Source organism: Epinephelus fuscoguttatus, linkage group LG15 (assembly GCF_011397635.1).
Source record: "Epinephelus fuscoguttatus linkage group LG15, E.fuscoguttatus.final_Chr_v1".
Taxonomy (NCBI): Eukaryota; Metazoa; Chordata; class Actinopteri; order Perciformes; family Serranidae; genus Epinephelus; species Epinephelus fuscoguttatus.
The window spans coordinates 34,845,586-34,867,144 of record NC_064766.1 but is presented as its reverse complement, the minus strand read 5'-3'; the positions used below and the strand labels follow the sequence as shown (position 1 = coordinate 34,867,144).

General features: G+C 41.0%; 1 protein-coding gene across 6 annotated transcripts in view; it reads left to right on the top strand.

The window, feature by feature from the left end:
* Positions 1 to 21,331, top strand: part of LOC125901893 (oxysterol-binding protein-related protein 1-like) — a 34,039-nt gene extending 12,708 nt beyond the window's left edge. For 5 of the 6 annotated variants that reach the window (XM_049597892.1, XM_049597893.1, XM_049597894.1 and 2 more), the window contains 13 exons: positions 5,093 to 5,261; positions 9,368 to 9,560; positions 11,917 to 11,992; positions 14,463 to 14,597; positions 14,859 to 14,956; positions 15,046 to 15,228; positions 15,312 to 15,419; positions 15,711 to 15,800; positions 19,011 to 19,125; positions 19,221 to 19,337; positions 19,487 to 19,610; positions 19,703 to 19,793; positions 20,165 to 21,331. In XM_049597892.1, coding sequence (XP_049453849.1) covers positions 5,093 to 5,261; positions 9,368 to 9,560; positions 11,917 to 11,992; positions 14,463 to 14,597; positions 14,859 to 14,956; positions 15,046 to 15,228; positions 15,312 to 15,419; positions 15,711 to 15,800; positions 19,011 to 19,125; positions 19,221 to 19,337; positions 19,487 to 19,610; positions 19,703 to 19,793; positions 20,165 to 20,267 — 1,602 coding nt within the window. In that variant the 3' untranslated portion in view covers positions 20,268 to 21,331. The remainder of the gene's footprint in view (positions 1 to 5,092; positions 5,262 to 9,367; positions 9,561 to 11,916; positions 11,993 to 14,462; positions 14,598 to 14,858; positions 14,957 to 15,045; positions 15,229 to 15,311; positions 15,420 to 15,710; positions 15,801 to 19,010; positions 19,126 to 19,220; positions 19,338 to 19,486; positions 19,611 to 19,702; positions 19,794 to 20,164) is intronic. The other variant, XM_049597897.1, reaches the window with a different exon arrangement.
* Positions 21,332 to 21,559: the final 228 nt, after the last annotated feature.

The window sequence follows — 21,559 nt, the reverse complement described above, 5'->3', positions numbered from 1 at the left end:
AAGTGTATATTCAGTCTTATCTTATCTAGAGGGGTACCTGGAAGTATTTATGTGTAATTGCTCACATGTCATACTCAAATAAAATCATTTTTCCGTTGCTTAGCTCCCAGCCATCATGTAGTCACGTGCAGTAAGATATACAAATACAGTTAGTTACAGTTATTGCATAGTACAGTACTGTATGGAGCTATAATGAATGTGCCCCTGAGATTTGCCTCCCCCTCAGCAGAGAAAGCAAATTTCAGAACAAAGTAAAAGCTCTACCCTTTGGGGTGTTGGCCAAGGAGAAGCTTCCCTCCCAGGCTCCAGCAACAGCTACTGCACACAGCCTCAGCAGGGCTTAAAATAGCGCTGTTTGTGCTCAGGCGAGAGGATGCTGTGAGAGTGAAAGAGCTGGCTGGGATAGTTACACAACAAAGTGTATCGTTCCTGGATGGGCTCTCAAGCCAAGTGCCTGGGACAGGTAATAACAGGCTCCTAAAGAGCGAGCTCTTTTACTTTAGACCGCACATTTAAAAAGAGGCTTGAATTAATCAGGGCCTCTCAATGACGTCCTTTTTGGCACACATTTGATATTTGAAATGGGTCCTATTATCCAGTGTCACGGTGTGTTTTTTGCTGTTGCTGATAGGAAGCGTATTCATTTTGGCAAAACGGTAGATCTGCAAAAACATTGTACAACAGCAGGATAATGCTGCATTTCAATAGATTAGTGGTTCTCTTAGCCAGTTAATATCCTCGAAATGGGCTCCTGTATTTGTGTGGAAGGACAGATATTAAAGTTGGAGGGAAAACCATAGAGATCTCTGAGTTTTTTAAATAAGAATTGAACATCACTGATTTACAACAATACTATACACTGGAAACTACTAGTGATCACGGTTACAGTGATCAGCTGCTTCTATGGTTAAAAAGCTTGGGACAGAGTCATTCCTTTACAAGTGCTGCTTAGAGAATTTGCTTATAGTAAGTAGTCTGTTTGCAGTGTTCATTTTGGGTATTTTCATACCTGACAAAATATGGAAAATAAATTTAAAACTATGGTAATTCTGATTTTTTTTTTAAACTTTACTCCCATGATATTTGCCTCACGGTAACCGGTGTACTTCCAGCTGGCTACCTGAGGCTGGTGCTGAGTAGGGCTGCAACTACCGATTATTTTAATTGTCGATTATTTCTTCGATTAGTCGACTAATCATTTTATCGAAAAATGTGTTAAAATGTTGAAAAATTTCTGACTGTCTCTCCCAAACCCCAAAATGATGTCATCTAATGTCTCGTTTCATACTCATGAGAGTGTGTAAAGCTGCCAATATTTGAACGTAAGAAGCTGCAGTAAGAGTATTTTGGGGGACTTTTATAGTATGTTTCTTTGAAAAAAGACTCAAACCAATTAGTCGACTACTAAAATAGTCACCGATTATTTTAATAGTCGATTAGTCATTGATTAGGCGACTAATCGTGTGCTAAGTGCACATGGAGAATGTTCTCAGTGAGAAACATAGTCTCGTTAAAACTTATGGAAAAACTGCCAAAAACGAGCCAATGAGATGCCACAGTGGAACTTGGTGTTCTTCAGGTTTAACTTGTGTAAACATGCAGATACTGTGTTCCACATGAGCGGCCATGGCATGCAGCCATCTTGCTAAGGTCAAGATATGGAAACAAACTGGGCGACGCATACCCCCAGTGACGTGAGCGATGGTGTTAATAAGAGTCTAGAGCACATTTCAGGATGTCACAGATAACATCAATGAATTCACAGAGTCTGTGGTGGAGTTATGTGTAAAACAAACAAAGAAACTGTGCCCAAAACTACAGTGAAAGCATTTCACAGCAGAAACCATGGATTACCAGAACCATCTGGAAACATGGACGACTATAAAGCAGCAGCCTACAATTTAACAGGAGGCAAAAAGGGCCAAATTGCAATGCACAAGCTGAAGGAGCTGACAGGATTGTATTTCACTGGAGTTGATTAATTGACACTCAAATGAAGAACAGTCATGGCTATAGCCAAATCACAATTTGAACTACAGTAAACAGTAATATTTTATATACATTACTGTACTATGTATAATTGTGTATTTCAATTATACATAGTACAGTCATTTAAAAAAGAGCTGAATACTGTGTTTTTAAACAGTCAGTAAAATTTATTAAATAGTGAAGCTGTTTGTTTCATTACCATGGTAATATGCGTGAGAAAAAAAGTCCCCTTATAAAGATCAATCTGACCGAGATAGACGTAATGACTGTCAGTGGTTTCCACGGTTTCCATACAGAACATGTCGGGGCTGAACATACAGCACAGTAAGTGCGATGACACATTGAGAGTGAAGGTGTTAGTTTGTCTTTGACTGTGGGTGCCAGGCAGCTGTTGAACTTTGTGTGAAAGAAGCTGCTTCTTAGCGTCTGTCACAGTCAAGTCCAGGTGTATCTTCAAGCACACATGGATACAGGTCTATATAAAGTGCACGTGGATAACTTCAGTGTGATTGTGGGTATTTGGTTACATTGTTTTTTGTTGTATTGGTGTAAATGTGATGATCTGTAGTATAGCAAGGTCATGAATGCTTCAGTTCTGATAAACTTAATGTAGCGTGAAATGTTCCCACCAGAGGTGTTTTATCGCTCTCTGTTGCAGAGGTAGGATCTGCATTTCATTGCACATGAGTCAGTTTTATCGAGTCAAAGTCTTGGGCACAAGAGAAATGAGGTTTACATTATGTATTTCGGTAATGTTTTTACATAATAAACCCATAGCTGGTATTAGGGTGCTCCAATCGATTATGCGTGGATTGGAATGGATCAATATTTATTACCAAAGGCCGTATCAGCAGCCTTGAAGTTTGCTGATCAGAACAAAAACAATCAGCAAAGTGGTGAATGTGTCACTCAGGGCTCTCACTGCCTCATTCATCACGTGTGGCTGGTCTCCACCACACACGAGTCGGAAGCAGTTTATGTTCCTGGAGTAATGTTGGAGCTGCTGACAGTAACTCAGGGTCATTATCTACATACTTTGTATTCATACACTCACCACCACTTTATTAGGTACACCTGTTCAACTGCTTATTAAGGCAAATGGCTAATCAGCCAATCATGTGGCGGCAACTCAATGCATTTAGGCATGTAGACATGGTCAAGACGACCTGCTGAAGTTTAAACTGAGCATCAGAATGAGGAAGAAAGGTGATTTAAGTGACTTTGAATGTGGCATGGTTGTTGATGCCAGAGGTCAGGAGAATGGTCAGACTGGTTCAAGGCAACAGTAACTCAAATAACCACTGGTTCCAACCAAGGTCTGCAGAAGACCATCTCTGAACCAACAACACCTTGTCCAACCTTGAAGCAGATGGGCTACAGCAGCAGAAGACCACACCAGGTGCCACTCCTGTCAGCTAACAACAGGAAACTGAGGCTACAGTTCACACAGGCTCACCAAAACTGGACAATAGAAGATTGGAAAAACGTTGCCTGGTCTGATGAGTCTGGATTTCTGCTGCCACATTCAGATGGTAGGGTCAGAATTTGGTGTCATGGATCCATCCTGCCTTGTATCAACAGTTCAGGCTGCTGCTGGTGGTGGTGTAATGGTGTGGGGGAGATTTTCTTAGTACCAACTGAGCATGGTTTAAACACCACAGCCTACCTGAGTATTGTTGCTGAGCGTGTCCATCCCTTTATGACCACAGTGTACCCATCTGCTGATGGCTACTTCCAGCAGGATAACGCACCATGTCACAAAGCTCAGATCATCTCAAACTGGTTTCTTGAACATGACAATGAGTTCACTGTACTCCAATGGCCTCCACAGTCACCAGATCTCAGTCCAATAGAGCACCTTTGGGATGTGGTGGAACGGGAGACTCATCATGGATGTGCAGCCGACAGATCTGCAGCAATTGTGTGATGTCATCATGTCAATATGGACCAAAATCTCTGAGGAATGTTTCCAGCACCTTGTTGAATCTATGACACAAAGAATTAAAGGAGTTCTGAAGGAAGGGTGTACCTAATAAAGTGGCCAGGAGTGTTTATACATGTTGTGTTTTTAAGAAGTCATGTCAAAATGAGAACTAGACACAGACATGTGTTTCACATCAGTGAAATTGTGTTTTTGACCTTGTTGATCACACAAAATCTCCATGGCGATCACTAAAACATTGTCCCCATGATGGTTATAGCCACACATCTAAAAGGGAAGTTGATGGGTCACAGATACACATGCACAATTTATAACCAACCTTGAGCACATCAGCAGATGCGTTGACAGGTGTTTCTTTGTGCATGGCTGTGCACACAGCTGATAACACTTCAGGCAGTATCAGAGATGAGGATGAACTTTTCTTCTTCAGTAGAAGACGATGGTCCTGCTTTGCAGTCTCAGATTTACAGTGTGATTTACAAGCTCCTGTTTCTCTCGGCTGCCTTCCTCAAGGTGACTCTGGAAGGGTTTTTAACAGGGGAGGCTATGCTCCATTTTTATGAGCAGCATTATTTTCCTCAGTGCACTTTGTTTGCTTTGTGATAGTGAATGATTTTTCTTGTCCGCTTATAATTTCTGAAAATGCATTAAATTCATAAAAGTTATATGATAGTTTTCATTTTTTAAGAAAGATGGCCATTATCTTATTCCACGTTATTTTTGTTAGCATCTGTGGATTTTTGTGAAGTTGCCTGTCTTCTTTTTGGTCAGTAAATGACGCACAAAGACAGCGTTAGACAATAGGAAACACTGATCTGGTCTGTTCCACAGTGGCCTGGCTCAGGTTGCCCTGTAGAGACACTCAATCCTGGGCTACAGAGCTGTCAAAGACTGGGGTGTTTGGTTCCGACTGGAGGAAACCAGATATGTGGGCAGGGTTAGAACAATGACCTGCCATCAGAACCACAAAGACACACACACTGTGGCAGCTGCAGAAGCAGATCAATACCTTCGTATCAGTCAAACCATCAGTAAATCTCAAATTTGCCAGATTTTCCATTCTGTCTGTACATTGGATCAAAGTACATGAGCATATTCTTTTATTTACTTTACTTTGTCTCGAGTGTGTGTTTTATTTCTGTGGTGGTCCTGTGTTTGCAGGTGTGGAGCCTGAAGTTAGAGCAGGAGGTGGAGAAGAACAAAGCTCTGACAGAGGCTCTGCAGACATTGGCAACTGAACACCACGACCTCAAGCAGTCCCTGTGTAAGATTAGGAGGTCGTCTACCCTCAGTACCCTCACTGGAGACGACTTCTATGATGCTTTGTCAGGTCAGCAGCCTCAAGGGGGACAGTTAGTGAAGTAATCAAGAAGTTAAAATCCTACAGCGGTTACAGCAGATCAGTGAACTACACATTGTTCCTCATAACGTGTCGTGGCTAGGTCATCAATTAGATGAATTTAATCTCAAGCATCATCTGAAGCCTTTTCTTCCTACTTTTACTGATGTTGCACTTAAAGTAATATTGAGTTTAAAGGTAACTTTGATATTTTTCAACCTGGATCCTATTTTACCATGTTTTTGTGCCTAAGTGACTAATGGGAACAAGACTTTTCAAAATTGATCTAGTATTGAGATGGGATGGGAGATTGGGATTTTGTTTACTTTAAATGAAGTATGTTTTACACTGGTAAAATGGAGTCCGGTGGGTTTGGTGATGGTGGTTTCTTGGCTGTTTCTGGTTAAACAAAAAAGGATCTAAGGGTACTTTCAGACCTAGAGTTGTCTCCTTTGGTCTGAATCAGGGAATAATTTTGTTGCATAATTATCTAGAGTTGGTTCGTGTTCTCACGGCAGCATTTATGGACCAGATCAAATGCCTTCTGCGAGAAAGCTGCTCTTGATTGGTCAGAATTTCCATGTGGGAAAAATCCAGGAAGTAAACAAAATGTTGAAGAGGAGTACACTTGCAAGATAAATGTGACACTTTCTAATGTCACAATGGAGGGACAACTACGCAGGTTGATTTTAGCGCTGCTCATCGTGGACTATATTGCTGTCATTGTTCATTTTAGTCAAACCATACAGTTTGAAAACGAGGCGCGGCTCCAACTAGAAAACAATGTTTTGATGCATTGGATGTGCTGAATGTGCATATTAAGGCAGTACAGGAGGAGGTGCACATTAATAATCCTCCAGGACTGTAACATGCTCATGTTTAACCCAAACAATGTGTCATGTGACTGCAGTTGGTTCAGATCGAGGTGGGAACACGTTCGAACTGCACCAGTTTGTTTACAGCCAGACCAAGACCACCTCTTCAAGATGGTCTTGGTTCAGTTGTTTTGGTGCACATCTGAGGGCAATTGCTGTGTTCACACGTGCCCAAATGAACTGCACTTAGGGGGCAAACGAACTTGAGTTTAATTGAACTGAACTGAACCAAACCCTTACTTTTTGACAAAAAAAAAATCTATCTCTGTAGGGCCCTTTCCATAATGCTGTCAGCAGAGGTGGACAGAGTACACAACTTCACTACTTGAGTAAAAGTACAGATACTTCTTGTAAAATATTACTCCAATGCAAGTAAAAGTAGCTTAGTCAAAATATTATTTAAGTAAAAGTACTAAAGTATTTGCTTAAAAAATGACTTAAGTAAAAGTAGCCTACTTAAAAAAAATCTCAGGAAATACAGGAAAGGAAAGCAGCTTTATTGTCATTCTGACGCGATTCTGCTACAGAAATGTTTATGGCTCAAAAATAAACAAATAAAGGCAAGAAGCCTCAGAGCACAAACTCAGCTGCATTCATCATCAAATGAAATTGCTTCATATTGCCAAGAAAACAAATTTCACTCCCCAACTGTGTTTTTCTCACAAAAACCAAAATTTCCTTTTCTTGTAGTTACATTTGAACACATCATGAAGTATACGCTGCAAAAACTCAAAATCTTACCAAGAATATTTGTCTAATTTCTAGTCAAAATGTCTCATTTCTAGTCAAAACAAATCTCACTACACTTAAAATAAGACACATCACCTAAAAAGTAACTTGTTTTTAGACAATTTTCATATTGTTTCAAGCAAATTTTATAAGTAGAAGAATCTGCCAGTGGAGCAAGATTTTTTTTTTTGCTTGTAATAACAAAAAAAAAGCCTGAACTGATACGAATCATTCTTCGTATCGAAAACCTCGAACATGGGCTTGAGATACGGCCACGGATGCTCGGGGCCGGGGACAGTTTCTCCGTCGGTTTCTTCCTCCATTGCTGCGGAAGCCATCGACACCGCTATCGCATGATGTGGATGTGAACCGCCAAAGTTAAGTTTCATTTTAAGCATGACGTAGTACAGGTACAGCAATACGGCTAAGACAAACCATTCACAAATCAGCAGAAACAGTTTATTTTCTTTGGTATCAGAATTTAGCAAAAAAAAAAAGAAAGAAAGAAAGGAAGGAAAATTCATCAGGTGACATAAGGGCAAAAGTAGCGAGTAACGAGAGCATCAAATGTAGTGGAGTAAAAAGTACAATATTTGTCCTTCAAATGTAGTGGAGTAAAAGTAAAAATATCCCCCAAAAGTAATACTCAAGTAAAGTACAGATACTCAAAAATGTACTTAAGTACAGTACTCAAGTAAATTTACTTTACTGTCCACCACTGGCTGTCAGACACTTAGAATAATAATCTGAGCCTGTCAGTGGCAAAAACAAGCACTTACAGTGGATGTAAACTGACGATGTACAATTGCCCATTAATGTTACACTGCAGTCTGTTTTGCCTCGACCAGCTGCAGTGCTCTCACAACCATTTTCAAAAATTGTTGTCTCCATTAGTCTCTTAGACACAAAAACGTGGGAAAACAGGGTCCAGGTTGAAAAACATCGGTTAGCTTTTAAATGGATTGTTCATTGAGCTGTATGCTGAGTTTCTTAAATGTATCGTAGAGTTTTTGCCCTCTGGTAGCACTATGGAGCATTGCTTCTAGCTTTGTTTGCATCGTCCATATGCACGAGTATACCGGCAAAGCTTTACACATTCCCGCTGTTGGTTTCACACTATTATGACAACACTCGATAGTTTGGCAGTAAAGTGCAAAGAAGCGGGGCAGGAAAAAGGAAGTACAAGCTTGCAAACATGGATGTAAACAACACACAGTGTTAAACATTAAAACATCGTCGTTCCAAATGGTGTATGAGGAAGGCATTTAACAAGTTCGCGGGCCTCAGGGATAAACAATGTATCTCCAGCAACAATGAATGTAAACATAACTTTGATTGTTTGCAAGAAAGCCCTACAGGGCGACTTCAGAACAATTGTAACCTTTATTAACTTATTTGTGTCGGAACAAACGCCTCCAGCACTGCATGTTATCCTGATATGTAACTGCTTCACAGTTTCCAGTTCTCACTTCAGTGATAGAATAATTAGCATGGTTAAAAAATACAGCTTTACTCTGTGTGTGTTTGTGTGTGAGCGGGTGTGTGTGTATACATGGTGACACTCCTTTGGCTCTCTGTCTGTCTCTGAGATTGCGCAGACAGTGCTGCCAATGTCTTCTTGTCTTATACTGAAGGGTAATGGGATAGTGATCAGCCTGATGTTGTTACTGCTTCAAGTACAATTGATCAGTAGTTGAACTAAATTATTTGACAGTGTTCACTGCTCTGTACGTTGATAACATACAGGCATCCATCAGCAACATGTCTGTGGTTAATTGAGTCGTACAAAGTTTGCTTCTCTGTGTAGCCAAAAGCTTCACTATTGTGATTTACACAAGACTTCCTTCTACAACATGTTTGCGCACTATGGGCCAATCTGTCTCAGGAATCACTGCATAATTCATAGATAGCCCTGAGTTATCTACCAGCTAGAGACACTCTGCCCGCAGACTCTAAACTGTGCTCCACATATACATGAGACTTTTAACATGCCGAGGTGAGAGTGTAAAACCCAATCACGTGTTTTTGTTTGTGCAGAAGATGTTTATGAAGCCATGTTGTATCTGCTGCCGCCGTGAAAACTCTACATGTGATGCATTTTTCAGGATGCAAGTGAAAGCGAGCTTTAGTGACTCGCATATAGCTAGTGCCATACTGTACACACACTATTCTCCAATCCTGTTGTGAACAGTATGTGACAGTACTTGTATGGTCACTGACAGGGGAGGAGTAGCATCCAGTGAGCACAGAGCAAACATTGTTAGAGGAAATGAAGCCTCTGTGTGGCCTCTCAGTGGAACACAATCCTCAGGTGGGGTTTGGCAGGCAGCAGGGAGGGGGAAGTGGGAGAGGAACTCGAGCACGAGTGCTTATTTGCGGACAGTGCGCTCTTCAGGCTGCAGCGTTCTGAGCCTGGCCACTCGAACCCGTATGTGCATGCGTGTGCGAGCGTTTGGCATGACCTGGCATCTGCCCCCTCTCATCATCCCACAGAGTCGGAGTCGGAGCTCTCGGTGAGCGGCTTCCTGTCCGTGGCCAGTCACTCCTGTGAAGAGGACGAGGGGAGAGACACCCCCCTTCTCAGCAGCCTCCGCCATCCCAGTGCACTCAGGGGGCCTGCCGGAATGTCAGGGGAAGGTAACCATGGCAACCAACCCGCCCAGCACAATGGAGTCAAGAAGCACAGGTGGGACATGCTCCAGTTATGATGTCATGCTTGTTTACTGGCTTAAACGATGTAAAAGGGACGAGTGGAAATGTAATGTCAGCTACACTGAGTGCTCGTCAGACAACCTATTCACTGTTTATCATGTGCACGGATACATTTATGATAATTATCACAGCTGGTTGCAGAATTCAGTAGTATTTAGCTTTACATTGCTGAGCAACTAAAATAGATATCAGTGTTGGTGCCTGATGACAGTTTACAGACCTCAATCAGCAAGAGGATAGGCCAGTGAAGGCAGCATTGGTGTAATCGGATACCACCTTTCCACTCCGGTTTGTATCTGTAGTCAGGTGTTTTTTGTTTGAGCACCCAATCCATAGAGAATAGCCTGTTTTGTTTTCCCTGAAAGATCCAAGTCTCCAAGCGAATAATCAACGTAGCACTCTGTGTTTGTGAGGGATTTTTTTTTATTATTATTATTATTATTGTGAAGACTTGAAAATCTCTTTAATTTCCGTGGATGCCGATTCTGGCTCGGCTTCTCTTCCTTAATCCAACAAGTGATCCATGAATAATTCAGCATGTGCTGGCTCAAAGTATGAGTTGGAGGAAAGGGGACTGGCTGACTGGCTAGCTCTGTGTGCATATGTGTAGGCTCGTGTGCGTGCGTGTGTGTGTGTGTGTGTGTGTGTGTGTGTGTGTGTGTGTGTGTGGTGCATTAAAGATTTATGAGGTGTCTGTTTATTTGGAATTACTCCTGTCATTCAAAGATACGTCTGTCCGTGGTTGCCTGTAGATGAGCCTCAGTCTAGTTGTTTAACATTCCTCTGACTCTACATTTCTGTAACTGCTCCATACCATGAAGTCTCTGGTGTGTTGGCTGCAAGAACAACATGCTTAAAGGTATCGATTTAGCTTGTGTTTCAGTATCATTTCTGAACAGTGCAGTTTGTATTTTGGAAAAAAGTGTTTGAAATGAGGATTTCTTTCCATATTTTAAGCTAAATGGATGAACTTTGTCGTTAAAATTGGAGCATTTCTTCTAAAGTGTGACTTTTGTGCCCAACAACTACAAGTCCCATGAATCTTCAGACATTCACAGTAGTATAACAGATACAAATAAAATATTAGAACAGCTAGAACAGTCTGGTAAGTCCAGAAAATGACATAACTTTAAAGTAGCCTTTAAAACCAGGGAAACAACGCATACGATATCTAAAATCTAAGATGATATCTAGTCTCATATCACGATATCAATATAACATTTATATATTGCCTGTTATCACGTTTCAGTCCAGTGAAAGACATCCTTTGTGTGAAAATTAATTTTGGGGCTGAGCCTGATGGAGCACAAACTAGGCCAGAAATGTAGTGTGCCATGCATCACTACGCTGCTCATCCTACAGATGGAGCAAACCCCCCCCCCCCCCCCCCCCTCGCCTCCTACCTCTCTGTTTATTTAGCTGAAGTAATGGCTTTTATTTGTGTAGTTGCTTCAGCACTCAATTTTAAACAAGGACACCATCTGCCTTCTGCCGGCATACCTGTCACAGTCCACACTGCTGCTGTTGGCGAGGCTGGAAGGTGAAGTTGGCCTCAAAACACACCAGATTTAGCAGCAAAGGTTAAAAGTTAAAGTCCAGTCAAAATTCAGTGAAGTTGAGTTGTACATCCATTCATTGGTATTGCATGAGGCCTGACCAGACAAGCTGAAAGCTCATTAGCTTACAGGTGTCAGATGACTTTGTTTCCAAATGGTGGTTCAAGCTATGTTGTCTGTTCCGCAGCTTTTAAATGGTACAAGCTCTCAGCAAGCAGTAGGCAACATAAAGGTTTTAATGTGTGGTTTTCCTGTACTTGTAGGTGAAGCTGGGCAATATATCAGTATTATATCAGTATTGTGATATGAGACTAGATATTGTCTTAGAGTTTGGATGGTTGCATTACAAGATAGTGATGCAAGTTTCAGAATTATTTGCCTTAATCCACCTAGTCAAATTATTTATCAAACATCTAATTGTTTAAATATCTTGTAAAAGCACCAGTAGTCAGTCCCACAGTGTCATTGCAATATCAATTTTGAGATATTTGGTCACACATATTGTCCAGCTTTACTTGTAGGTATTAGGTTTGTGCTCAGTGCCATATTACAGCTGTAAATCATTTTGAGTGTTTACGAGAGCAGGTGTCATGCCCTCAGGCATCAGTGTTTGCCTGCTGTACATTGAAAACCAGACACAAAATAAACAATCGAGTGATTTCCCATTGATGAAGTTTAAAATATATTATATTTACATGTAGTTTGATGTCATTGCACTAATATAAATTCTCCTCACTGACTGTGTTTCTCTCTCTCTATACTGCTGCCCCACAGAACATCTTTACCGGCTCCCATGTTCTCCAGGAATGATGTCAGCATCTGGAGTATCCTGAAAAAATGCATTGGCATGGTGAGAACAGACTATTCTCCTCACACGCATCCTTTTAGTGTGCTTCGATTTACTGTTTGGAGAAGCTAAATGCTGACTTGAGTTATCGTTTTGAAGCATTCCTGCTGAATAAAGACCAAAAGTTAGGTAATTGGGATGAATTAGTTTTTGTACTTCCTCCTTAACTCGTGGCTTGAGGAATATAGTCATTAGTATCAGTGTCTTTGAGTCCTGAGGGATCTCAGTCCTCACTCAGCCCTGTGTGGATTTAATTACATTTAATAATGTCTATTAATGTTTTATTCCCCAATTAAATTTGGCTAATGATTCATGCATACGCACTTGAGCGGGCAGAAAGATATACAGTCACACGTGGGGTATCCATAAGGTGCATTGAAGAGTGAAGTCATGTGGTTGTTCAATTATGTTAATTATCTTAATGTCTTTTCTCCACCTCATCTATTTTTTTTAATTGTAAACCACAGCATTATGTTTGTGTGCATGTCAGGCCAAATATTGTTGCAGATTAAACAGATGAATGTTAGAATAGACAGAATGGAGTCAGTGTGCAACACCACCAAAACATTGAATCCATATCTCAAACACCCAAGTAAAACATTAATTTGTAAATTATGATATTATTCTATTTAAAGATGACAAAAATTGAGAGAAAGATATTTTTTTCTTTACCATGTCTTGTACTGATCATCACCTATGCGCTAGTTTCTGGACCAACAATGACAATGGTATTTTAGTTTTTTCATTTTATTTCCTGAAACAATGAAAGATGTTAATGTCTCATCCTGCACTCGGGGACGAATAATATTTTTGTGTCCAACTAAAACGCTTTCTGGAATTGTTACATCACTCCCCCGTGACTATAAATTCTGCCAGTAACTGTTCGGCGCACAGGACCTACAAACTAGCTCGCAGTCGAGTTGGTCATCATTTTGGTTGTGCAAACTCTCGGAGTTACCACTGATAACGGCATCTCAACCTGTAGTGGTGGGACGGTGGCGTCACAGAAGTGTATGTACCACCCTCTCTCAAGGCCCCCCTAGGTTGCCCTGATGAGTGTGAGTGAACTGCCATTCACGTTGTTAGCTGGAAGAGGCCTCTCTCCAGTCCCCCATCCCTCAGCCCCAGGTCCCCAGGAAAGCAGATGAGCCGTGTAGCCAATTTTTGCCAGAGGCCACTTGCGGTATTTCAGCAGAAAAAAAATCCCCTGTGGCCAAAAAGCATTTTCTCCATAGGCCACCTTTATAAAACAGACTTCTCTAAAACTCAACAGGACACCTCGAACTGCAAACAAGGTTGATTATGTTTTTTTTCCTATTATGAATTTTTGATCCATGGAGATTTTATATTTATAAAACTTTCCTGACCCCAAGAAAAGAAAAATCTGTGATGTCATCATAGTGTAACGTCTATGAGCTGAGCAGGAACTCAGGGGTGGGGCCAGCAGCAGACACATCACTGTGCATATTCAGTTGGCCACATACCGTGGAATTAAACCGGGAACCTAAACACTTTTTTTGGCAAATGCAGCAGTTGAGCAACTACATCAGAATGCAAAGGCGCCATCTTGGCATGTGGTATCTAGGTATTATTTTAAACAGTGTTGGGAAGGTTACTGATGAAATGTAACATGTTAAAGATTACAAGTTACCCTGTTAAAAATGTAGTAAGTAATGTAATACTCTCCATATAGACGAATATAGACAAATGTTACCCACTGTAATCACCAACATTTTGATGTGTAATTGTTATGTAATCACATACTTTTTTCTCAGAAACTGTAACTGATTACAATTACATTTATTTCATATTTTAACTACTGTAAATAGTTACACTCAACACTGATTTTAGCTCTTTCGGTTGCCTGAGTGCCTAATTTCTTTTTCCTAGGATGGCAAAGGCATTACCTGCCCTACTCTTCCTCTGACTGGCTAGTACTCGTTGCCTTCGTTGGTTAGGGTGGTTAGGGTTAGGCATAGGAAGTTGGATTGGTTAGTGTAAAAATATCAGGGTAAGCCAGTCAGAGGCAGCGAAAGGCAGAAAAAAATTGCGTCCTGGTTGGTGTGCACTAGCCCCCATTAGCATTGTTAGCTCTGTCAGCACTGTAATCATGTTTGCACTGTTCGCGCAGCTGGCATTTGCTGTCGCCATTCTGGCTTAGACACCTCTGTTTGCATGTGACATCAGATTGGCCTCAATATTACCGTCAGCCACTGAGACAGGTCCCTCCATCACTTCCTGTCTTTACAGAAAACACACAGTACTCTGCTCGCCGTTTCATGGGAACTTTAACTGTATAGAAACGTGTCATTGATTTATTACCACATATGTGTGCTTTACAAAGATGAGATGTAGCTCTGTTGAGTTGTGTTAGATTTTAGAGCTGTACCTAATGAGTAGAGATACACACAATCCATCCCCCAGTAGTTTGTGTCCTCACAGTTTCTTGTATCTTCTCCAACATCTCTTTCAGGAGCTGTCAAAGATTGCCATGCCTGTGATATTTAATGAGCCTCTGAGTTTTCTCCAGCGGTTAACGGAATACATGGAGCACACCTACCTCATCCAGCAGGCCAATGCTACAACAGACTCTGTCGAGAGGATGAAGGTAACACAATGCCCAAGTTTACTTTCTTAAAAAAAGACACAAAGCTAAATCTAATGGTGATATCTCATTTGTTTGATCTCATGTCAGGTTACATTATTTATTTGCGTCGAATCAAATACTACGGTAGAGTTCCTTCATAGTCTTCCATAAAATTATACACCACTGTCTTTTTGAATAAAACAGCAGCTATTTTAGGACTCTATCATTATCAAATATTGAAAAAGTTCCTGTACTTGGTTATAATGAGTCGATGCTCTGTAGTGTGTTGCAGCATTTGCTGTGTCAGCTGTAGCATCACAGTGGGAGAGGACTGGGAAACCCTTCAACCCACTACTGGGGGAGACCTATGAGCTCATCAGGTAAAACAGCGGACTCATCAGCACCTTAAATGCACAAATGTTTCACGAGCAAACCTGTACACAAAACATGTTGTTCTTTTCTCCATCAGAGAAGATTTGGGCTTTAAGTGGCTGTCGGAGCAAGTAAGCCATCACCCTCCAGTCAGTGCCTTTCACGCTGAGGGCCTCAATGAGGATTTTGTCTTCCATGGCTCCATCTACCCCAAACTCAAGTTTTGGGGAAAGAGCATAGAAGCTGAGCCCAAGGGAGTCATCACACTGGAGCTGCCCAAGTGAGTGCACAGTCCCACTGCTTTGCAAGTCTGATTTGGTTCCCTTTGAGGAAGTGTCATCTTCTGCTTCTCTGCCTTTGCAGATATAATGAAGCCTACACCTGGACAAACCCCACCTGTTGTGTCCACAACATCATTGTCGGCCAGCTGTGGATTGAGCAGTACGGCAGCGTGGAAGTGATCAATCATAAGTAAGAGAAATCCACTTCTCTTTGTGCTGGTCTGTGTGTCTGTTTGTCTGCGAGTGCATTCTCACCCACTTCATTTGCATGCACAGAGACTCGAGTGCATGAATATCTTTTTTTCAGCGCTCTGCAGTGGGGTGTTGATCTACTTTGAGATTCAGCTTATTGATCATGGGAGCAGAACTGGGACAGTTGCCATTAGAATAGAAGAGCTGGATAATTAATGTTTGAAAGCCTCAGCTCGCAGAAGCAGAACAGTGAAAGAGAATCAGTAAAGAGTCTGTCATTCTGTGGCAGGACCGGGGAGAGATGCAGCATGATGTTCAAGCCCTGTGGCCTCTTTGGAAAAGAGCTCCATAAAGTGGAGGGATACATCCTTGATAAAAGGTATCTTCTTCATTTAATTACCAATGATTTCATTACTTGTCTCATGTTTAAAGTGGCAATACACAAAAGGTTCTTGCTTTAACTTATCATGAAGAACTAAGTATTTATTGCACATGTAATGGCTGTGGAGCCAAATCTAGCCCACAGTAGGGTGCCATGTGGCCCTCTGACCATCGTCTAATTCACAATGAAATTGAAATTAATTCACACTGGGATTTTGTTTGTACTTTGAATGTAAATAAGGTGCTAGAGTGCATAAAAAGGCATCAAAAAATAGCTTGTTTACCAGAATAAAAGTGCCAGGAGGAGGATCTACGTACACCCAGAGGTCCAGGCAAATTATTTATATATTATTTATTAATGCTAGCTTATTAAGTGGCCCTTGGCCAGAGTTGGGTACTTTGATTACTTTTTGCAGTAATGAGTAACCTAACACGGTAGTTTGCTGTTTGAGTAATCAGATACTTAAGTACATTTTCAAACAAGACATCAGTTACTTCCGTTACTTGGTCCTTCAGCACCGAAACACCAACGGCTGTCGTTTGGTTCTAATAACGGAGATAACGTTAAACCTATCAGTCTGAAAGAAGCCACGGAGCTTGTGGCTCGCTACGTGGTCGGAGAAATGCTGCCGTTGTCTACGGTGGAGTCTAAATAGGTGGAGTAGGACTCACTGACAGACATATTTCAGACTCAGGACTTGCATTATGCCTGGTACACGCTACACGCTGGTACTCACCAATTATCCCCGGTAGTCTTTCACGGCGTGTGTGATGTCATCGGGTTATTCTTGTCCTATTTTTATTATTTCACTATTATTTGAGTCACTGCCAGAACTGTGTGTGTTCATGTGCCAGCCGACATGTTGTTGTAGTCACCTAAAAGCGTCAGCAGATGGCAGGAGCTACATTTGAAGCGCCACACGTAAACTGTCAAGTTACTGTTTCAAATGTTACTGACAAATGTTTCAGAATAAAAGCCCATGTAGAAAATGGAGGGATTCTCTCAGCCGAGGTTATAAGGGGCTTTTAATTTGAAACAAGTGTTGAGTTTGAAATGACGGTGCGATATGTTAACTTTATAAAGACAATAGGGCTGCCACGATTAGTCGACTAATCGATGACTAATCAACTATTAAAATAATCGGTGACTATTTTAGTAGTCGACTAATCGGTTTGAGTCATTTTTCATAGAAAAGTACTATAAAAGTACCCCAAAATACTCTTACTGCAGCTTCTTACGTTCAGATTTTGGCAGCTTTACACACTCCCATGACAGTGAACTAAAACCCTTTGATGTGAGTACGAATTAGAGGATTAGATTAGATTAGATGATGTAATTTTGGGGGTTGGGCGGGACAGACTGACATTTTTCAACATTTTAACACATTTTTGATAAAATGATTAGTCGACTAATCGAAGAAATAATCGACAGATTAGTTGACAATGAAAATAATCATTAGTGGCAGCCCTAAAAGACAACGGAGTGGATAAAAAGTAAATATATAAACACACAGAGAGATTAATAAATAACGGACTGTCTATAATGTAGTCTGTTTCACATGAAGCTGGGAGCCTCTGCAGTTGTGGTGAGTAAAAGCCCCGCCGCTATTTGTTAATGTTATTACTTTATGTCTGACCATGAGGATGTACCATTGTTTGCTAGCTTGATGCTAATGACAGTAACGTTAACTCAGCGGGTTGACAAAGTGCCTCTGCTGTTTCACACCATCATTTCCCCCTTTTACTCTGTGTGGTAACATCCCTAGAGGAAATATTAAAAACGCCGGGGTGTTGTTGTCATACAGTTGTCTACGGCAGCAGATCGTTGTGTGTTTCTACTGGTCAAAGTGACGGCTGTGATGGGAGAACTGGATCTCAGTGAAGGACAAGTGGTCCATAACTTTAATTTTGGAGACAAAAAAATGTAGGCTTAGCGCCCTGTGGTCCATTGCCCAGTAGGAAATGTAGAATACTCAAAAGTACTTTAAAAGTGCTTGAGTTACTTTTCTCAGGGAGTAATGTTGGAAGTTCTTTTAAAGTAATCGAGTTACTTTACTCAGGGAGTAATGCAGTAAAGTAACTGGTTACTTTTTTAAAAAGTAATGCAGTAACATACTTTGATTACTTTTAAAGTAACCCTTACCCAACACTGCCCTTTGCCTCCTGGCATTTTGCAAAAATGGCTCCTTGGCAATGCAAGGTGTGTATCCCTGCTGTAGAGTAATGATCAACATTTAGATCGGTTCCCTTTAAGCCTTGTTTTCACTACGCAACTCTGTCTGTCACTGCATACGATCTCGCGGGAAAATGAAAGTGTGATTTACAGCGCAAAGGAAGTGCGTCAACCAATGTGCTACCAAAAACAGGAAGAGCATAGTGCATTTGTTTTCCCTCTGCCCTCATCCCCAGTTGCCAAAGACTATCAGTGTAAGTTCTTTGCAGTTACTATCCCCAGTAGCAGAAATGGTGGACAGACAAACAACCAGAGTGCTGTTTATCCTGTGTTGTTGGTGTTTGCTAGGCTCTGAGGAAAACATAAAGTGATCCATTTGTCTTTGCAACAGCAGCTCCAACAATAATACAACTTGGAAATGCTTTTTTTAAAAAAAAAAAAAAAGCTAAAATATTAACAATAAAAAAAGTACATCTAGAGGAGGTGGAAAAGTTAATGTATCAATAAAAGGTTAATGCGACTGAGTGTAATGGAAACAGATTCAGCAAATAAATGGTGTCATATAGTCTTTGCATAGACCACTGCAGGCTCTCTCTGTCTGTGAATGTCTTTTAATGCGCTCATGCACACAGCGCTGTTACATCTCTTCCAACAGTGCATAGCTGTGACAATCACTGTTCACAACTCTGTTTCCATTGTTCAGTGTGCTCTCCATTATTATATAACATTGTTTTCCTTCGTTTGAGATTTGACTCAATTACGTCATGTCATTGTACCCTCTTCTGCAGTGGCACCTGACCTGACCTGAGAATTTGCGCCGTCTACTGTCTCAATATTCGCAGAACAGCAGTGGATGGAGAACTTGCATTTTCTTTCGCTGATTTTCTTAAAATTCTGCTAAAATTTGAGCCACATTTGGACCGAAACCCGACATATTTTACTCATCAGTATTGTCAGAACAGTACCACTCAGTCATGATGTATCAAATATCTAAATCTTAAATCTAAAGATTCACATTTGTTCCTCCGTTTGCAGCAAAAAGAAGCTCTGTGCAATATATGGCAAATGGACTGAATGCCTGTACACAGTCGACCCTGCTGCCTTTGACGCCCACAAAAAGACCGACAGGAAGAATTCAGAGGAAAAGAAGGTTAATAGGTGTTACATTATTGCTTTCAAAGTCATCTGTGGTCGGCCTCCATTCGGTTCAAGTTAAACTTAACGTGTGTGTATCTGTGGCTGCAGAACAGTGTGGATGAGGAGCCAGAGGAGATGCCTCCACCTGATGCTGAGACGGTCCAGGTCATCCCCGGCAGTGAGCTCATCTGGAAGATAACGCCGCGACCAGATAACTCAGCCAAGGTAGGAAAAGACAGGCGGGGTGGAAGGAGAACAAGTTGTAAACTTTGGTTGACAAGGCACAGTAGCTTAAAATGAGGTGTTGCGTTACTGCTCTGCTTCTTGCCCTCTGTGACTGATGACATTTGTGGTAATTTAATTCTCTCTCTCAGTTCTATGCATTCTCCACATTCGCCATGCACCTAAATGAGCTAGAGAAGAGCATGGAGGGAGTTATACCCCCCACAGACTGTCGCCTCAGACCTGACATCCGCGCCATGGAGAATGGAGATATAGGTACAGTGTATGACCTGGATTTGAGTCCCTGTTACACCACCTTTACACCATCTGTTGTGGTACTTAGATTTTTATATCCGCATCTTTAATAGATTTGGCAAGTGCAGAGAAGAAGAGACTTGAAGAAAAACAGAGGACGGCACGGAAAAATCGCAGCAAAGCAAGCGATGAATGGAAAACAAGGTTAGTCACCGTGTACTATGATGTAATGTCTTTGCTCCATTGCTAATTCATTGTGGTAATCGCCTCCCTGTTGTCTTGTGTCATCAACTATGCTGCCTGCTTTATTATAATTGAGAAGGAATGCTGCACTTGGCCCAAGGTTTGGTTCAGCGCTTTGCTTACTTGCTGTTGTGTGCTTTGGTGTGAAGTGCTGCACTACACCGCCCTCCTCAGGACAAAATGCACAACTACAACAAACTATTTAGTTTGAGCAAGAAAAACTAGTCACATGAATATTATATACTTTTAAATGTGTGTTGATTGTTGTCTGTGATTCTTTAATATCTCTGTACTCGTATTAAACAGCTCTTTCTATTGTTAAAACTCTGCAGGTGGTTTCAGCAAGGACCCAACCCTCACAACAAAGCTCAGGACTGGCTTTACTTGAAAGGCTACTGGGACAGGAACTACACTCACCTGCCTGACATCTACTAATAAGTAGACACACACACACACGTAACAAACACATGGATATCTACTTTCACCACCTTTGGACTTTATCTGCTGTACTGGGGTGTTTTGCAAGGGCTCCCTAACACATGCAACAGTGTCATGGAGTCGGTACACAGCAGCAGGTAGGGTTGAGAACACGCTTAAAAAAAAAAAAAAAAAGTCTTAAATCAGTCAAACCCAGAGGCATATATATTCTTAATAGATGTGTGTGAACAATGAAGCACAAACTCTCTTTTGCTTATTTATTGTGGTTTTTGACCACTTAAGTATGGTATAGGCATGTCTTGGATAAACTAGAATGTATTTTAGAAATATTTATATATATATATAGGAGTGTTTAAACAGAAACAGTGGTTTTGTTGTTGGTAGTTCGTCCATAATTCTCCTTCAGTGCAGAGAAACACTAGGCTACACCACTACAAAAACAGTGTGTGATGCATCCTGAGCATGTGTTACATGTTTATTTAGCTCTGAAACTGACTCTACCTGAACATGCATACTATAATGCAGTGCAGTATTTGATTATATTATGCTAGTTTGCAGATTCTGCTTCAATCGACTGTAAATCTGTCTGGCTGTTTCTCTGCACAAGTAAAATGTCACTCAAGAACTGTGGCCAGCACCACAATAAAACTTTTAAATAATATTAAAACATCATTAAGCCCTAAACTATGTACTGTATAGATGCGTATACAAACTAACAGCATTGCACATAAGTCTACCTGACTCTGTGGACACAGTAGCACTTTTTTCTAACTGTACTGAAACAGGGACTCTGGCTCTGCACTTCTAGATTTGTGTGTGTAAAAAGTCTTGCCATAGTTGAGTCTGATTATATATTCCTGATCTATTTGAAATACAACTATTATACAGTTATTGCATGTGCATCACTATAACTATGCAAGCCTTACCTTCACAATCAAGCACTGAATACTCCTTTAATGTTGCAGATAGCTGCTATAGGGTTTAATTTTTCTGTTATCACTCGTTTGGGTATCAAAACGGAATTTCTATTGTTGCTAAATAAAAGCTTAATGTTGATTGAACTTTGTTGGTTTTGTTTTAAGAAAACACGTTTACACAAGGTGGGTGTCTGCCTGATTAAAGGGATAGTGCACCCAAAAATGAAAATTCAGCCATTATCTACTCACCCATATGCTGAGGGAGACTCAGGTGAAGTTTTAGAGTCCTCACATAATGGCTGAATTTTCATTTTTGGGTGCACTATCCCTTTAAGGTGTTACAAGACAAGTGGCATTAGAAATGCTGCCTGG